This window comes from Lynx rufus, unplaced genomic scaffold (genome assembly GCF_022079265.1).
Source record: "Lynx rufus isolate CCGP_SWC_20201006 ecotype Redwood Valley unplaced genomic scaffold, mLynRuf1.p SCAF_16, whole genome shotgun sequence".
In the NCBI taxonomy this organism is placed as follows: domain Eukaryota; kingdom Metazoa; phylum Chordata; class Mammalia; order Carnivora; family Felidae; genus Lynx; species Lynx rufus.
This window is the reverse complement of record NW_025814830.1, coordinates 12,578,567-12,597,841: the sequence shown is the minus strand read 5'-3', so window position 1 is coordinate 12,597,841 and position 19,275 is coordinate 12,578,567. Positions and strand designations below refer to the sequence as shown.

General features: G+C 41.2%; 1 protein-coding gene and 1 non-coding gene across 2 annotated transcripts in view; one reads left to right on the top strand and one right to left on the bottom strand.

The window, feature by feature from the left end:
* Positions 1-19,275, top strand: part of LOC124511190 (zinc finger protein 850-like) — a 145,592-nt gene that overhangs the window by 44,224 nt on the left and 82,093 nt on the right. The window contains 1 exon segment of the mRNA XM_047078186.1: positions 16,690-16,700. Within this exon segment, the coding sequence (XP_046934142.1) occupies positions 16,690-16,700 (11 nt within the window).
* On the bottom strand, positions 15,826-15,932 carry LOC124511993 (U6 spliceosomal RNA). Its single transcript, XR_006962032.1, has one exon. It is a non-coding gene; the product is annotated as a U6 spliceosomal RNA (small nuclear RNA).

Here is a 19,275-nt window from a genome sequence, read left to right as displayed (position 1 = left end):
TTATTATCAGACTCCAGATATTTACTTTGTATATTTTAAACAAGTTGAGTTTCTTTTGAAAAAACTCTAATATAGAGTTTTCACTAACTTAGAATGTCTTTTCTTTTAATTAGTCCTATTGATAAGAGTTTACCGCATGTATCTAGTACCACGTACCACTTTACATTTTATTTATTTTATTTGTTAAAATTTTTATTATTTATTTATTTTTAACTTGTTTTATTTATTTATTTATTTATTTATTTATTTATTTATTTATTTATTTATTATTTACATCCAAATTAGTTAGTATATAGTGCAACAATGATTTCAGGAGTAGATTCCTTAGTGCCCCTTACCCATTTAGCCCATCCCCCCCTCCCACAACCTCTCCAGTAACACTCCGTTTATTCTCCATATTTATGAGTTTCTTCTGTTTTGTCCCCCTCCCTGTTTTTATGCTCTTTTTGCTTCCCTTCCCTTATGTTCATCTGTTTTGTCTCTTAAAGTCCTTATATGAGTGAAGTCATATGATTTTTGTCTTTCTCTGACTAATTTCACTTCACCTAATACCCTCCAGTTCCATCCATGTAGTTGCAAATGGCAAGATTTCATTCTTTTTGATTGCCGAGTAATACTCCATTGTATATACATACCACATCTTCTTTATCCATTCATCCATTGATGGACATTTGGGCTCTTTCCATACTTTGGCTATTGCTGATAGTGCTGCTATAAACATTGGGGTGCATGTGCCCCTTTGAAACAGCATACCTGTATCCCTTGGATAAATACCTAGCAGTGCAATTGCTGGGTCGTAGGGTAGTTCTATTTTTAGTTTTTTGAGGAACCTCCATACTGTTTTCCAAAGTGACTGCACCAGTTTGCATTCCCACCAGCAGTGCAAAAGAGATCCTCTTTCTCCACATCCTCGCCAACATCTGCTGTTGCCTGAGTTGTTAATGTTAGCCATTCTGACAGGTGTGAGATGGTATCTCATTGTGGTTTTGATCTGTATTTCCCTGATGATGAGTGATGTTGAGCATTTTTTCATGTGTCAGTTGGCCATCTGGATGTCTTCCTTGGAGAAGTGTCTATTCATGTCTTTTGCCCATTTCTTCACTGGATTATTTGTTTTTTGGGTGCTGAGTTTGATAAGTTCTTTATAGATTTTGGATACTAACCCTCTATCTGATATGTCATTTGCAAGTGTCTTCTCCCATTCTATTGGTTGCCTTTTAGTTTTGCTGATTGTTTCCTTCACTGTGCAGAAGCTTTTTATTTTGATGAGGTCCCTGTAGTTCATTTTTGCTTTTGTTTCCCTTGCCTCCAGAGACGTGTTGAGTAAGAAGTTGCTGCGGGCAAGATCAAAGAGGTTTTAGCCTGCTTTCTCCTTGAGGATTTTGATGGCTTCCTGTCTTACATTTAGGTCTTTCACCCATTTTGAGTTTATTTTTGTGTATGGTGTAAGAAAGTGGTCCAGGTTCATTCTGGACAGCATGTTGCTGTTCAGTTTTCCCAGAACCCTTTGCTGAAGAGACTGTGTTTATTCCATTGTATATTCTTTCCTGCTTTGTCAAAGATTAGTTGGCCATACGTTTGTGGGTCCATTTCTGGGTTCTCTATTCTGTTCCATTGATCTGAGTGTCTGTTCTTGTGCGGTACCATACTGTCTTGATGATTACAGCTTTGTAGTATAGCTTGAAGTCTGGGATTGTGATGCCTCCTGCTTTGGTTTTATTTTTCAAGATTGCTTTGGCTATTTGGAGTCTTTTCTGGTTCCATACAAATTTAAGGATTATTTGTTCTAGCTCTGTGAAGAACGCTAGTGTTATTTTGATAGGGATTGCATTGTCTGTGTAGATTGCTTTAGGTAGTATTGACATTTTAATAATATTTGTTCTTCCTACTCAGGAGCATGGAATCTTTTTCCATTTTTTTGTGTATTCTTCAATTTCTTTCATAAGCTTTCTATAGTTTTCAGTGTATAGATTTTTCACCTCTTTGGTTAGATTTATTCCTAGGTATTTTACGTTTTTTTTGTGCAACTGTAAATGGGATCGATTCCTTGATTTCTCTTTCTGTTGCTTCATTGTTGGTATATAGGAATGCAACTGATTTCTGTGCATTGATTTTATATCCTGCAACTTTGCTGAATTCACGAATCAATTCTATCGGTGGAATCTTTTGGGTTTTCCATATAGAGTATCATGTCATCTGCAAAGAGTGAAAGTTTGACCTCCTCCTGTCCATTACTTTTGATGGCTGAGTAATAATCTATTGTGTGTATATACCACATCTTCTTTGTAGTTTATATTTGATTCCTAGACGATTAGTGATGCTGAGTATCTTTTCATGTGTGTCTTGGCCATCTCTATGTCTTCTTTGGAGAAGTGTCTATTCAGATCCTCTGCTCATTTAATTGTTTTTAAAATGTTTATTTATTTTGGGATGCCTGGGTGGCTCAGTTAGTTAAGCGTCTGACTTCGGCCAGGTCATGATCTTGTGTTTCATGGGTTCAAACCCCGCATTGGGTTCTGTGCTGACAGCTCAGAGCCTGGAGCCTGCTTCAGATTCTGTGTCTCCCTCTCTCTCTGCCCCTTCCCCACTCGCACTCTGTCTCTGTCTCTCTAAAAAATAAAAAAACGTTAAAAGTGTTTTTAATGTTTTATTTATTTCAAGGTGGGGGCAGAGAGAGGGAGAGAGAGAATCCTAAGTAGGCTCCACGTTATCAGCCTGCTTCGGATTCTGTGTCTCCCTCTCTCTCTGCCCCTTCCCCACTCACACTCTGTCTCTGTCTCTCTAAAAAATAAAAAAACGTTAAAAGTGTTTTTAATGTTTTATTTATTTCAAGGTGGGGGCAGAGAGAGGGAGAGAGAGAATCCTAAGTAGGCTCCACGTTATCAGCACAACTTGATGATGGCTCAATCTCACAAATCGTGAGCTCATGACCTGAGCTGAAATCAAGAATTGGACACTTAGCTAACTGAGCCACCTAGGCATCCCTGCCTATTTTATAATTAGGTTGTTTGTGTTTTTTGGTGTTGAGTTGTGTAGGTTCTTTTTGGATATTAACTCCTTACAGGATATATTATTTGCAAATATCTTCTATGCAGTAGGTTGCCTTTTGGTTTTGTTGATGGTTTCCTTTGTTGTGCAAAAGCTTATTTTGGGATGCCTGGGTGGCTCAGTTGGTTAAACATCTGACTCTTGATTTTGGCTCAGGTCATGATCTTACAAAGATCGAGTCCAGCTCTGAGCTGACAACAAGGTGCTTGCTTAGGATTCTCTCTCCCTCTCTCTCTGCCCCTCCCTGACTCATGCTCACACATGTCCTCTCTCTCTAAAAAAAAAACAAAAAAAAAACCCCAAAAAAACCCACATTCTTTTTTTTTTTTTTTTAATTTTTTTTTTCAACGTTTATTTATTTTTGGGACAGAGAGAGACAGAGCATGAACGGGGGAGGGGCAGAGAGAGAGGGAGACACAGAATCGGAAACAGGCTCCAGGCTCTGAGCCATCAGCCCAGAGCCCGACGCGGGGCTCGAACTCACGGACCGCGAGATCGTGACCTGGCTGAAGTCGGACGCTTAACCGACTGCGCCACCCAGGCGCCCCCCCCACATTCTTTTAAAACGCTTTTATCCCTTTGAATTATTGTCTTTTTATTCTTTGAGTAAATATCAGAACTGTGATTGCTGGATTGTAGAATAGTTCTATTTTTAACTTTATGAGGAACCTCCATATTGTCTTCCACAGTGGCTGCACCAGTTTGCATCCCCACCAACAGTGCACAAGGCTTTCTTTTCTCCACATCCTCACCAACGCCTGTTGTTTCTTGTCTTGCTGATTTTAGCCCTCCTGACAGGTATGAGGTGATATTGCATTGTAGTTTTGATTTGCGTTTTCCTGATGATGAGTGATGTTGAGCATTTTTGCATGTGTCTATTGGCCATCTGGATGTCTTCTTTGATGAAATGTCTGTTCATGTCTTCTACCCATTTTTTAATTGGGTTATTTTTTGAGGTGTTGAGTTGTATAGGTTCTTTATATATTTTGGACACTAACCCTTTATCAGATATGTCATTCGTAAATATCTTCTCCAATTCTGTAGGTTATCTTTTAGTTTTGTTGATTGTTTCCTTTCCTGTGCAGAAAGAAGCTTTTTATTTTGATGTAGTCCCAAGTTTATTTTTGCTTTTGTTTCCCTTGCCTCAGGAAATGTAGCTAGAAAAAAGTTGCTACAGTTATTAGTGTCAGAGAAATTACTGCCTGTGTTCTCTTCTAGGATTTTTATGGTTTTAGGTCTCACATTGAGGTCTTCAAGCCATTTTGAGTTTAGCTTTGTCTATGGTGTAAGAAAGTGGTCTTTCTTTTGCATGTGTAGCTGTCCAATTTCCCCAACACCATTGTTGAAGATACTGTCCTTTGCCCATTGGATATTCTTTCCTGCTTTGTCAAAGATTAATTGACCATATAGTTGGGGGGCTTTCTATTCTGTTCCATTGATCTATGTGTCTATTTCTGTGCCAGTAGCATACTGTTTTGATTACTTTGTAAGATAACTTGAAGTCCAGGATTATGATGCCTCCAGCTTTGCTTTTCTCTTGCAAGGTTGCTTTGACTATTCAGGGTCTTTTGTGTTCCATACAAATTGTAGGATTGTTCTAGTTCTTTTTTTTTTTTAATTTTTAATTTTTTTCAAGATATGAAATTTATTGTCAAATTGGTTTCCATACAACACCCAGTGCTCATCCCGAAAGGTGCCCTCCTCAATACCCATCACCACCCTCCCCTCCCTCCCAGCCCCCATCAACCCTCAGTTTGTTCTCAGTTTTTAAGAGTCTCTTATGCTTTGGCTCTCTCCCACTCTAACCTCTTTTTTTTTTTTCCTTCCCCTCCCCCATGGGTTTCTCAGGATCCACATAAGAGTGAAAACATATAGGATCTGTCTTCCTCTGTATGGCTTGTTTCACTTAGATAACACTCTCCAGTTCCATCCACGTTGCTAAAAAGGGCCATAATTCATTCTTTCTCATTGCCACATAGTACTCCATTGTGTATATAAACCACAGTTTCTTTATCCATTCATCAGTTGATGGACATTTAGGCTCCTTCCATAATTTGGCTATTGTTGAAAGTGCTGCTATAAACATTGGGGTGCATGTGCCCCTGTGCATCAGTACTCCTGTATCCCTTGGGTAAATTCCTAGCAGTGCTATTGCTGGGTCATAAGGTAGTTCTATTTTTCATTTTTTTTTTTTGCCTCTGATTTTTTTTGTATATGGATATTTATTTTTTATTTTTTTAAATATATGAAATTTATTGTCAAGTTGGTTTCTATGCAACACCCAGTGCTCATCCCAAAAGATGCCCTCTTCAATACCCATCACCCACCCTCCCCTCCCTCCCACCCCCCATCAGCCCTCAGTTTGTTCTCATTTTTTAAGAGTCTCTTATGCTTTGGCTCTCTCCCACTCTAACCTCTCTTTTTGTTTATTTTTCCTTCCCCTCCCCCATGGGTTCCTGTTAAGTTTCTCAGGATCCACATAAGAGTGAAAACATATGGTATCTGTCTTTCTCTGTATGGCTTATTTCACTTAGCATCACACTCTCCAGTTCCATCCATGTTGCTACAAAGGGCCATATTTCATTCTTTCTCATTGCCACATAGTACTCCATTGTGTATATAAACCACAGTTTCTTTATCCATTCATCAGTTGATGGACATTTAGGCTCTTTCCACAATTTGGCTATTGTTGAGAGTGCTGCTATAAGCATTGGGGTACAAGTGGCCCTATGCATCAGTACTCCTGTATCCCTTGGGTAAATTCCTAGCAGTGCTACTGCTGGGTCATAGGGTAGGTCTATTTTTAATGTTTTGAGGAACCTCCACACTGTTTTCCAGAGTGGCTGCACCAGTTTGCATTCCCACCAACAGTGCAAGAGGGTTCCCGTTTCTCCACATCCTCTCCTGCATCTATAGTCTCCTGATTTGTTCATTTTGGCCACTCTGACTGGTGTGAAGTGATGTCTGAGTGTGGTTTTGATTTGTATTTCCCTGATGAGGAGCGACATTGAGCATCTTTTCATGTGCCTGTTGGCCATCCGGATGTCTTCTTTAGAGAAGTGTCTCTTCATGTTTTCTGCCCATTTCTTCACTGGATTATTTGTTTTTCGGGTGTGGAGTTTGGTGAGCTCTTTATAGATTTTGGATACTAGCCCTTTGTCCGATATGTCATTTGCAAATATCTTTTCCCATTCTGTTGGTTGCCTTTTAGTTTTGTTGGTTGTTTCCTTTGCTGTGCAGAAGCTTTTTATCTTCATGAGGTCCCAATAGTTCATTTTTGCTTTTGATTCCCTTGCCTTTAGGGATGTGTCAAGTAAGAAATTGCTACGGCTGAAGTCAGAGAGGTCTTTTCCTGTTTTCTCCTCTAGAGTTTTGATGGTTTCCTGTCTCACATTCAGGTCCTTTATCCATTTTGAGTTTATTTTTAGAATGGTGTGAGAAAGTGGTCTAGTTCCAACCTTCTGCATGTTGCTGTCCAGTTCTCCCAGCACCGTTTGTTAAAGAGACTGTCTTTTTTCCATTGGATATTCTTTCCTGCTTTGTCAAAGATTAGTTGGCCATACGTTTGTGGGTCTAGTTCTGGGGTTTCTATTCTATTCCATTGGTCTATGTGTCCGTTTTTGTGCCAGTACCATGCTGTCTTGATGATGACAGCTTTGTAGTAGAGGCTAAAGTCTGGGATTGTGATGCCTCCTGCTTTGGTCTTCTTCTTCAAAATTACTTTGGTGATTTGGGGCCTTTTATGGTTCCATATGAATTTTAGGATTGCTTGTTCTAGTTTCGAGAAGAATGCTGGTGCATTTTGATTGGGATTGCATTGAATGTGTAGATAGCTTTGGGTAGTATTGACATTTTGACAATATTTATTCTTCCAACCCATGAGCACGGAATGTTTTTCCATTTCTTTATATCTTCTTCAATTTTCCTTCATAAGCTTTCTATAGTTTTCAGCATACAGATCTTTGACATCTTTGGTTAGATTTATTCCTAGGTATTTTATGCTTCTTGGTGCAATTGTGAATGGGATCAGTTTCTTTATTTGTCTTTGTGTTGCCTCATTATTAGTGTATAAGAATGCAACTGATTTCTGTACATTGATTTTGTATCCTGCAACTTTGCTGAATTCATGTATCAGTTCTAGCAGACTTTTGGTGGAGTCTGTCGGGTTTTCCATCTATAATATCATGTCATCTGCAAAAAGTGAAAGCTTGACTTCATCTTTGCTAATTTTGATGCCTTTGATTTCCTTTTGTTGTTTGATTGCTGATGCTAGCACTTCCTACACTGTGTTAAACAACAGCGGTGAGAGAGGACATCCCTGTCGTGTTCCTGATCTCAGGGACAAAGCTTTTAGTTTTTCCCCATTGAGGATGATGTTAGCTGTGGGCTTTTCATAAATGGCTTTTATGATGTTTAAGTATGTTCCTTCTGTCCCTACTTTCTTGAGGGTTTTTATTAAGAAAGCTTGCTGAATTTTGTCAAATGCTTTTTCTGCATCAATTGACAGGATCATGTGGTTCTTATCTTTTCTTTTATTAATGTGATGGATCACGTTGATTGATTTGCGAATGTTGAACCAGCCCTGCATCCCAGGAATGAATCCCACTTGATCATGGTGAGTAATTCTTTTTCTATGCTGTTGAATTCGATTTGCCAGTATCTTATTGAGAATGTTTGCATCCATATTCATCAGGGATATTGGCCTGTAGTTCTCTTTTTTTACTGGGTCTCTGTCTGGTTTAGGAATCAAAGTAATACTGGCTTCATAGAATGAGTCTGGAAGTTTTCCTTCCCTTTCTGTTTTTTCGAATAGCTTGAGAAGGATAGGTATTATTTCTGCTTTAAACGTCTGGTAGAACTCCCCTGGGAAGCCATCTGGTCCTGGACTCTTATTTGTTGGGAGATTTTTGATAACTGAGTCAATTTCTTCGCTGGTTATGGGTCTGTTAAAGCTTTCTATTTCCTCCTGATTGAGTTTTGGAAGTGTGTAGGTGTTTAGGAATTTGTCATTTCTTCCAGGTTGTCCAGTTTGTTGGCATATAATTTTTCATAGTATTCCCTGATAATTGTTTGTATCTCTGAGGGATTGGTTGTAATAATTCCATTTTCATTCATGATTTTATCTATTTGGGTCATCTCCCTTTTCTTTTTGAGAAGCCTGGCTAGCGGTTTGTCAATTTTGTTTATTTTTTCAAAAAACCAACTCTTGGTTTCGTTGATCAGCTCTAAAGTTTTTTTAGATTCTATATTGTTTATTTCTGCTCTGATCTTTATTATTTCTCTTCTTCTGCTGAAGAAGAGATGGTGTCTTTGCTGTTCATTTAGGTGTGCTGTTAGATTTTGTATTTGGGATTTTTCTTGTTTCTTGAGATAGGCCTGGATTGCAATGTATTTCCCTCTCAGGACTGCCTTTGCTGCATCCCAGAGAGTTTGGATTGTTGTATTTTCATTTTCGTTTGTTTCCATATATTTTTTAATTTCTTCTGTAATTGCCTGGTTGACCCCTTCATTCTTTTTTTTTTTTTTAATTTTTTTTTTCAGCGTTTATTTATTTTTGGGACAGAGAGAGACAGAGCATGAACGGGTGAGGGGCAGAGAGAGAGGGAGACACAGAATCGGAAACAGGCTCCAGGCTCTGAGCCATCAGCCCAGAGCCCGACGCGGGGCTCGAACTCACGGACCGCGAGATCGTGACCTGGCTGAAGTCGGACGCTTAACCGACTGCGCCACCCAGGCGCCCCACCATTCATTCTTTAGTAGGGTGTTCTTTAACCTCTATGGTTTTGGAGGTTTTCCAGACTTTTTCCTGTGGTTGATTTCAAGCTTCATAGCATTGTGGTCTGAAAGTATGCATAGTATGATCTCAATTCTTGTATACTTATGAAGGGCTGTTTTGTGACCCAGTATGTGATCTATCTTGGAGAATCTTCCATGTGCACTCAAGATGAAAGTATATTCTGTTGCTTTGGGATGCAGAGTTCTAAATATATCTGTCAAGTCCATCTGATCCAATGTATCATTCAGGGCCCTTGTTTCTTTATTGACCATGTGTCTAGATGATCTATCCATCGCTGTGAGTAGGGTATTAAGGTCCCCTGCAATTACCACATTCTTATCAATAAGGTTCTTATGTATGTGAGTAATTGTTTTATATATTTGGGGGCTCCCGTATTCAGCGCATAGACATTTATAATTGTTAGCTCTTCCTGATGGATAAACCCTGTAATTATTATATAATGCCCTTCTCCATCTCTTGTTACAGCCTTTAATTTAAAGTCTAGTTTGTCTGATATAAGTATGGCTACTCCAGCTTTCTTTTGACTTCCAGTAGCATGATAAATAGTTCCCATCCCCTCACTTTCAATCTGAAGGTGTCCTCAGGTCTAAAATGAGTCTCTTGTAGACAGCAAATAGATGGGTCTTGTTTTTTTTTAATCCATTCTGATACACTATGTGTTTGGTTGGCTCATTTAGTCCATTTACATTCAGTGTTATTATAGAAAGATATGGGTTTAGAATCATTGTGATGTCTGTAGGTTTCATGCTTGTAGCAATGTCTCTGGTACTTTGTTTCACAGGATCCCCCTTAGGATCTCTTGTAGGGCTGGTTTAGTGGTGATGAATTCCTTCAGTTTTTGTTTGTTTGGGAAGACCTTTATCTCTCCTTCTAGTCTAAATGACAGACTTGCTGGATAAAGGATTCTCAGCTGCATATTTTTTCTGTTCATCACATTGAAGATTTCCTGCCATTCCTTTCTGGCCTGCCAAATTTCAGTAGAGAGATCGGTCACAAGTCTTATCGGTCTCCCTTTATATGTTAGAGCATGTTTATTCCTAGCTGCTTTCAGAATTTTCTCTTTATCCTTGTATTTTGCCAGTTTCACTATGATATGTCATGCAGAAGATCGATTCAAGTTATGTCTGATGGGAGTTCTCTGTGCCTCTTGGATTTCAATGCCTTTTTCCTTCCCCAGATCAGGGACATTCTCAGTTATTATTTCTTCAGGTACACCTTCAGCACCTTTCCCTGTCTCTTCCTCCTGTGGAATACCAATTATGCGTAGATTATTTCTCTTTAGTGTATCACTTAGTTCTCTAATTTTCCCCTTATACTCCTGGATTTTTTTATCTCTCTTTTTCTCAGCTTCTTCTTTTTCCATAATTTTATCTTCTAGTTCACCTATTCTCTCCTCTGCCTCTTCAATCCGAGCTGTGGTCATCTCCATTTTATTTTGCAGCTCATTGATAGCATTTTTTTAGCTCCTCCTGGCTGTTCCTTAGTCCCTTGATCTCTGTAGCAATAGATTCTCTGATGTCCTCTATACTGGTTTCAAGCCTAGCAATTAATTTTATGACTATTATTCTAAATTCACTTTCTGTTATATTGTTTAAATTGTTTTTGATCAGTTTGTTAGCTGTCACTATTTCCTGGAGATTCTTTTGAGGGGAATTCTTCCGTTTACTCATTTTGGATAGTCCCTGGAGTGGTGTGGAACTGCAGGGCACTTCCCCTGTGCTGTCTTGAATAACTTGCGTTGGTGGGCGAGGCCGCAGTCAGACCTGTTGTCTGCCCCCAGCCCGCTGCCGGGGCCACAGTCAGACTGGTGTGTACCTTCTCTTCCCCTCTCCTATGTGCGGGATTCACTGTGGGGTGGCGTGGCCCATCTGGGCTACTTGTACACTGCCAGGCTTGTGGTGCTGGGGATCTGGTGTATTAGCTGGTGTAGCTCAGCAAGGTGCACGGGGGGCGGGAGGGGCAGGCTCAGCTCGCTTATCCTTCCGGTGATCTGCTTCGGGAGGGGCCCTGCGGCACCGGGAGGGAGTCAGACCTGCCACTGGAGGGATGGATCCGCAGAAGCACAGCGTTGGGTGTTTGCACAGTGCAAGCAAGTTCCCTGACAGGAACTGGTTCCCTTTGGGATTTTGGCTGGGGGATGGGCGAGGGAGATGGCGCTGGCGAGCGTCTTTGTTCCCCACCAAGCTGAGCTCTGTCATCTGGGGCTCAACAACTCTCCCTCCCGTTGCCCTCCATCCCTGCCACTCTCTGAGCAGAGCTGTTAACTTATAACCTTCCAGATGTTAAGTCCCGCTTGCTGTCAGAACGTACTCCATCCGGCCCCTCCACTTTTGCAAGCCAGACTTGGGGGCTCTGCTTTTCTAGTGGGCTGTCCCTCCTACCCGGCTCCCTCCCGCCCGTCCATGTAGTGCGCACCGCCTCTCCGCCCTTCCTACCCTCTTCGCTGGGCCTCTCATCTACGCTTGGCTCCAGAGAATCCGTTCTGCTAGTCTTCTGGTGGTTTTCTGGGTTATTTAGGCAGGTGTGGGTGGAATCTAAGTGATCAGCAGGACGCGGTGAGCCCAGTGTCCTCCTACGTCACCATCTTCCAGCCTATCAAGTTCTAACACATTCTAAAAACAAAAACAAACAAGCTAGTTTTCGTTTTACTCCTCCCTCCAGGTTTTATGTATATGCTGTCATTTTTTATCTTTTTTATTCATAATTTTCTTGCATCTAATTATGATGGTTTCTTTTCCACTTAATAAAGTCTCTTTAACATTTCTTGCAAGGCTAGTTAAATGCTGAAGTGCTTTTGTTGCATCCACACGACTCCTGAAACAGAATGCTACGGGCACCAGAGATAGTCACAACAAAGTTTAATACAATGAGAGGCAAGGCCGACTGAGTGGGACCAACGTTCTTGATAAGAGTGCGGCCCCAAACAGCCTGGGTACAGAATTTTTAAAGCCGATCACATCGTATTATCATTATCTGGGAACAGAACTGAGAAACAGTTCCCAGATGAGTTAGAAACCGTTCCCAGATGAATTAGAAACAGTTGCCAGATGAGTCAGAAACAGTTATGGAATGAGGTAATTATTTTAGACTTTCTGCCGCTAAGTCGCAACCAGTGGATCTCCTTGACCTTGTCTTTGATGCTCTTTTCTTTGAGCTTTTGTTTCCTTCATTGGTAAAGCCTGATTCACAAGAGTATGAAGCGTGATTTACAAGAGTAAAAACAAGGCTGTTATCTTTTGACCTTCAGTGTCAGAGCAAAGCTGTTATTTTTCAAGCTAAGCGTTAGCCCTACACTACAATTTAACCCTTACACTTTAACTTTTGTTTGTCAGGGAAACTTTTTTTTTCCTTTTTCTTTCTTTATTTATTTTGAGAGCGAGAGGGAGACATGCACATGAGCAGGGGAAGGGCAGAGAGAGAGAGTCGTAGCCAGGCCCTGTGTGTTGTCTGTCAAAGCCCCACTGGGGGCTTGACCTCATGAACTGTGTGATCATGAATGGAGCTGAAATCAAGAGTCAGAGGCTTAACCAGCTGAGCTACTCAGGCACCCCATATCAGGGAAACTCTTTACCTCTCTTTCAAATCTGAATGATCACTTTGCCAGGCAGAGTATTCTTGGTTGTTCCTTTTTTCCTTTCAGCACTTTGAATATATGCTGCTATTCCCTTCTGGCCTGCAGAGTTTCTGCTGAAAAATCAGCTGATAGGTTTATTGGGTTTCCCTTGTTCATAACTTTCAGGTTCTCTTAATGCTTTTTAATTTTTTTTTAACATTTATTCATTTTTGAGAGACAGTGTATGAGTGGGGGAGGGGCAGAGAGAGAGGGAGAATCCGAAGCAGGCTCCATGGTCTGAGCTATCAGTTCAGAGCCCAATGCAGGGCTTGAACTCACAGACCATGAGATCATGACCTGAGCGGAAGTCAGACGCTTAACTGACTGAGCTACCCAGGTGCCTATTCTTGCTGCTTTTAAAATTCTCTTTATCAGTTGTCCCGGTGGCTTAGTTGGTTAAGCATCCGACTTTGGCTCAAGTCATCTCACGGTTTGTGAGTTTGAACCCTGTGTCAGGCTCTGTGCTGACAGCTCGGAGCCTGGAATCTGCTTCAGATTCTCTGTCTCCCTCTCTCTCTGCCTCACCCTTGCTTGCACACATGCATATGCACGTTCTGTCTCTCTCTCTCAAAAATAAAAGTAAACAGGGGCGCCTGGGTGGCGCAGTCGGTTAAGCGTCCGACTTCAGCCAGGTTACGATCTCGCGGTCCGGGAGTTCGAGCCCCGCGTCAGGCTCTGGGCTGATGGCTCAGAGCCTGGAGCCTGTTTCCGATTCTGTGTCTCCCTCTCTCTCTGCCCCTCCCCCGTTCATGCTCTGTCTCTCTCTGTCCCAAAAATAAACGTTGGAAAAAAAAAAAAAAGTAAACAAACATTTAAAAAATTATCTCTTTATCTTTAACCTTTGACATTTTCATTATATGTCATGGTGTGGAGCTCCTTGGGTTCATCTTTTTTGGTTCTCTTTTTGGTTCTTGAACCTGGATGTCTGTTTCCTTCCTTGTGTTAGGGAAGTTTTCAGTTATTATTTCTTCAAATAAGCTTTCTCTCTTCTTCTGGGACCCCTATAATGTGAATGTTTGCTTGTTGTTATCCAAGAGATTCCTTAAACTTCCTCATTTTTCCCCCATTCTTTTTTTGCTGTTCAGTTGAGTGCTTTCTGTTAGCCTGTCTTCCAGATTGCTGATAGATTCTTCTGCATCTGCCAATCTGTTGATTCCCTCTAGTGTGTTTTTCATTTCACTTATTCTAATCTTCAACTCTGATTAGTTCCTATTTATATTTCCTGTCTTTTTATTGAACATCTCACTGAGTTCTTCCACTCTTCTCTCCAGCCGGGTGAGCATCTTTTTGATCATTACTTTAAATGCTTTTTCAGGCATATTGTTTATCTCCAGTTCATTTAGTTCCTCGTATGAGGTTTTGTTTTGTTCTTTCTTTTGGAGCATATTCATCTATCTCCCCATGTTGCTTGACTTTCTGTGTTTGTTTCTATGGATTAGGCAGAACAGCTACTTAAACTTGAAGGAATGGTCTTGTGTATGGTTGTCCCCTTTATAGATTGTGTGTGCTTGGTGACTTTTGCTGGCTGGCTGGAATTGTGGCTTGCATGGGCTTGGGAGTCCCCTCCATGCAGTGAGCATTCTGGCTGAACAGCTAAGGCTGAAGTGGGTGCAGATCAGTGTGGTCCCCGGATGCTCCACACAGCTCTTGTCCAGGCAGGACAGTTAAGGCTAACGTGGGTGCAAGCTGGGGTGTCACAAGGCTCTCTGTGGGGAGGGTGTCCTGGCAGGGTGGCTAGAACTGAGGCAGGGTGCAGGCTGGAAGGTCCTGGGGCTTTCTGTGCAGCAGGCATTCTGGCAGAATAGCTAAAGCTGAAGTGGGTACAGGCTGGGTGGGGGTGGGTCTCAGGGTTCTAAGAACTGAGGGCACCCTGGCAGGACAGTTAAGGCTAAAGTGGGTGCAGCCAGATGTTCCCAGGGTTCTAAGCACTGAGGGCGTCCTGGCAGGTCAACTAAAACTGAAATGGGTTCAGGCTAGTAAATCCCAGTGTGCTCTGGGCTGGGGGTGCCCTGGTGGGGCAGCTGGAGCTGAGACAGTGTGTGGGCTGGGAGGTCCCTGGGCTCTGTGCAGAGGGTATACTGGCAGGATAGCTGAAGCTGATGTGGCTGTAAACCAGGGTGTTCCAGGAATCTGTACAGACTGTGCCCCAGAGGGGTAGCTGGAGTTAAGGCAAGTTATAGCCCAATGGGTCCTTGGGCTTTCCATGCAAAATGTGTCCTGGTAGAACAGTTGAAGCTGACGTGGCCACAAGTTGGAGTGTCCCAGGGTTCTCCATACTAAGGACAACCTGGCAGGATAACTGAACCTGAATTAGGTGCAAGCTAGGGTGTCTCACTGTATGCAGCACAGGGTTTGCCCTGGCACAGTGGTGGGAACCAATGCAGGCATGGGCCAGGAGTTCCCAGGGTACACTATGCAGGGGGCACCCTGGCAGGTTGGCTGAATCTAAAGCGAACTCAGGTAGGAGTTTCCAGAGCTCTCTGCCCTGGGGATGCTGTAGGTAAGCCATCTGAGGCAAAAGTGGTGTGGGCCTGCAGTGTTCTGGGGTACTTTGTGCCTGTGTCACCTTGGCATGAAGGCTGGAGCTGTAGGGAGCACTAACTGGTGTCCTAGTGTGCATTACTCTGTGGCCACCTTGGTGGAATGGCTGGGGCCGGTGTGGGCTAGGGACCTAGGGCTTACTGAGGTGGCAGGCAGGTAGGGCACTTAGACTGTCCATTAGCTCCTCCCACGTGGGGACAGTTCCAGCAGCATCCTTGCCTTTTGGCAGAATTTTAAGGCTGGACTTTTTATTTGCTAGTTCTTTTAAACCAAGCTTTTTTCCCCCTGTGCCCCAGTACAACTGGGGCTGGTGTGGACTAGGGCACCCAGGGCTCACTGAAGGAGGCTGGCTCTGGTGTCTGGACCCTCCTCCAGTTTTTCAAGGTGCGTAGGGGAGTGTAAACCCTATTGCTTTCCAGTCCCTTTGACCCAGAGAGAGTTCCAGAAGATTTTCTACCATTTGTTGGTGTTCTGGGGCTTGCTTTTATAAAGTAGTTACTCTTTTATTTTTATTTTTTTATTATTATTATTTTTAAGTTTATTTATTTTTGAGAGAGAGAGACAGAGTGTAAGCAGGGGAGGGGCAGAGAGAGGGAGACACAGAATCCAAAGCAGGCTCCAGGCTCTGAACTTCCAGCACAGAACCCAACGCGGGGCTTGAACTCACAAGCCGCAAGATCACGACCTGAGCCAAAATCGGACGCTCAACCTACTGAGCCACCCAGGTGCCCCATTACTCTTTTATTTTTTATTATTTTTTTTCACAGTGACCAGATGGCATTTATTAATGTAGCTCTTGTTTCTCACTGCAGTAAATTTAGTAGAGGAAACAAGACTAAAAATATGGAAACTTCACATCATCCTTGTGTGGGGGCCATTTGAATCTTCTCTATATCATTCCAATTTTAGTATATGTGCTGCCAAAACAAGTACAGCATTTCTCTTAAACTGCAGTTGGATTATCCTGTGCGCAAGGTCAGATGAATCTGTTCCCTGGCCCTTCAGTGTTATCCCTTCCCACTGCAGTTCACAGCATCAGGGGTGGGGGTTCCCTTTGTCACCATGTCTCTATCTATCTTATTCTCTTGTGCTGTTCTCCCTGTATTTTGTTGTACAGAATCTGTTTAGTTGTTTCTCAGGTCTTCTTCAGGAGGAATTGCTCTATGATAGGTGTAATTGGGTGTATTCTGTGGAAGGGATGAGTTCAGGGTCTTATTCCTACCTTGCCATCTTGGACTGGAATCCCTAACTGTGGTTTCTTGACAGTGTCAAGGATAAAACTGCCCTGTTTTACTAGTAATTTTCAGTAATTTAACCCAGGTGTCAGGGTTTTACACTATGTGTGGGACACAGAGTCCTCATCCTCAATGGGGAAAAACTGAGAGCTTTTCCTCTATGGTCATGAACAAGGTAGGGATGTCCACTCTCACTACTGTTATTTAACATAGTACTGGAAGTCCTAACCCCAGAAATCAGACAACAAAAGGAAATAAAAGGTTTCCATATCAGCAAGGAAGAAGTAAAACCTTCCCTATTTGCAGATGACATGATACTCTATGTAGAACACCCAAAAGATTCCACACACAAAAAATTGCTAGAACTGTTATACGAATTCAGCAAAGTTGCAGGATACAAAATCAATGTACAGAAATCTGTTGCATTTTCATACCAATAATGAAGTAGCAGAGAGAGATATCATTAAATTGATCCAATTTATAATTGGACCAAAACCCATAAGATACCTAGGAATAAACCTAAACGAAGTAAATGGTCTATACTCTGAAAACTATAGAACACTGGTGAAAGAAATTGAAGATGATGCAAAGAAATGGAAAAACATGCCATATTCATGTATTGGAAGAACAAATATTGTTAAAATCACCATAATACCCAAAGCAATCTATACCTTTAATGCAATCCCTATTAAAATATCACCAGCATTTTTCACAGAGCTAGAACAAACAATCCTAAAATTTGTGTGGAACCACAAAAGATCCCAAATAGCCAAAGCAATCTTGAAAAAGAAAAGCAAAGCTGGAGGCATCACAACTCAAGACTTCAAATTATATTACAGGGGTGCCTGGGTGGCTCAGTCAATTAAGTGTCTGACTCTTGAATGTGAGTTCAAGCCCTGCATCAGGCTCTGCACTGACAGTGTGGAGCCTGCTTGGGATTCTCCTCTCCCTCTTTCTCTCTCTCTCTCTGTCTGCCTCTCCCCTACTCATGCTCATGTGCGCTCTCTTTTTTGCTCACTCTGTTGCTCACTCTGTCTTAAATAAATAAACTAAGAAAACCCTATCACTAAGCTGTAGTGATCAAGATATTGGCACAAAAACAGACACATAGATCAATGGAACAGAGTAGAAAAACCAGAAATGAACACACAACTATATGGTCAATTAACCTTTAACAAAGCAAGAAAGAATATCCAATGTAAAAAAGTCTCTTCACCAAATGGTTTTGGAAAAACTGGATGCCAACATGCAGAAGAATGAAACCAGACCACTTTTTATACCATACACAAAAATAAATTCAAGTGGATGGAAGACATAAATGTGGAACAGGAAAGCATCAAAATCCTGGAGGAGAATACAGGCAGTAACCTCTTTGATGTTGGCCATGGCAACTTCTTACTTAGATATGTCTCCTGAGCCAAGGGAAACAAAAATAAACTATCGGGACTTCATCAAAATAAGAAACTTCTACACAGTGAAGGAAACAATTAACAAAATTGAAAGGCAAGCTTAGGAATGGGAGATGACACTTATAAATGACATATTTGATAAAGGTTTAGTATCCAAAATCCATGAAGAACTTATCAAACTCAACACCCCCCCCCAAAAAAAAGGTCCTGTTAAGAAATGGGCAGAAGACATGAATAGACGTTTTTCCAAAGAAGAGATACAAATGGCTAGCAGACACGTGTAAAGGTGCTCAGCATCATTGATCATTAAGGAAATACAAACCTGAAGTATAATGAGATATCACCTCACATCTGTCATAATGGCTAAAGTCAACAACACAGGAAACAACAGGTGTTGGCGAGGATGCAGAGAAAGGGGAACTCCCGTTGGTGAGAATGCAAACTGGTGCAGCCACTCTGGAAAACAGTGTAGAGGTTCCTCAAAAAGTTAAAAGTAGAACTACCCTACCATCATCCAGCAGTACACTACTAGATATTTACTCAAAGTATAGAAAAATACTGATTTGAAGGGATGCATGCATCCTAATGTTTATAGCAGCATTATCAACATTAACCAAATTATGGAAAGAGCCCAAATGACTATTCACTGATGAATGGATAAAGAAGTGGTGTATGTATACAATGGAATATTACTCGGCCATAAAAAAGAATGGGATGTTTCCTTTTGCAACAACATGGATGCAGCTAGAATGTATCATACTAAGCGAAATAAGTCTGAGAAAGACAAATACCATATGATTTGACTTATATGTGGAATTTAAGAAAACAGATGAACATAGGATATAAAAGAAAAAAGGCTAATCAGAAAACAGACTGTTAACAATAGAGAACAAACTGAGGGTTACTATGGGGTGGTAGATTGGGGGATGGGTAAATGGGTGATGGGTGTTTTGGGCACTTGTGATGCACACCGGCTGTTGTATATAAGTTATGAATGACTGAATTCTGTATCTGAAACTGATACTACCCTGTGTGTTACCTAACTGGAATTTAAATAAAAGCTTAAAAAGAAAACAAGCTAAAACCTTAAAACTCTTAGAAGAAAACAAAGGAGATCTCTGTTGCTTAGGTTAGACAATGGTTTCTTTCATGTGACACCAAAAGCACAAACAACCAAAGGAGAAAAAATAACATAAATTGGACTTAATCAAAGTTAAAAACTTTTGATCTTCAAAAGACACCATGAAATAAGTGAAAATATAGCCCACAAAAGGTGCCCAAAATGTGCACATTATATGTTCATTAAAACATTGTATCTTAAAATATATGAGAAATTATTACAGAGCAACAATAAAAAGACAATCAGATTTTTTAAATGAGCATAGAATTTGAATACATATTTTTCTGAAGAAGGAATAGAAATGGTCAATATACACATAAAGGTGTTCATTATCATTCGGGAAATGCAAATCAAAATCAAAATGACATACTGTTTCAAATTCATAAGAATGGCTATAACCTCAAATGGTGGTGATGATGTGGAAAAATTGGAACCTTGACATATTTTTGTCAGAATCGAAAGATGATGTAGTTGTTTTGGAACAGAGTTTAGCAGTTCCTGAAGATGTTAAA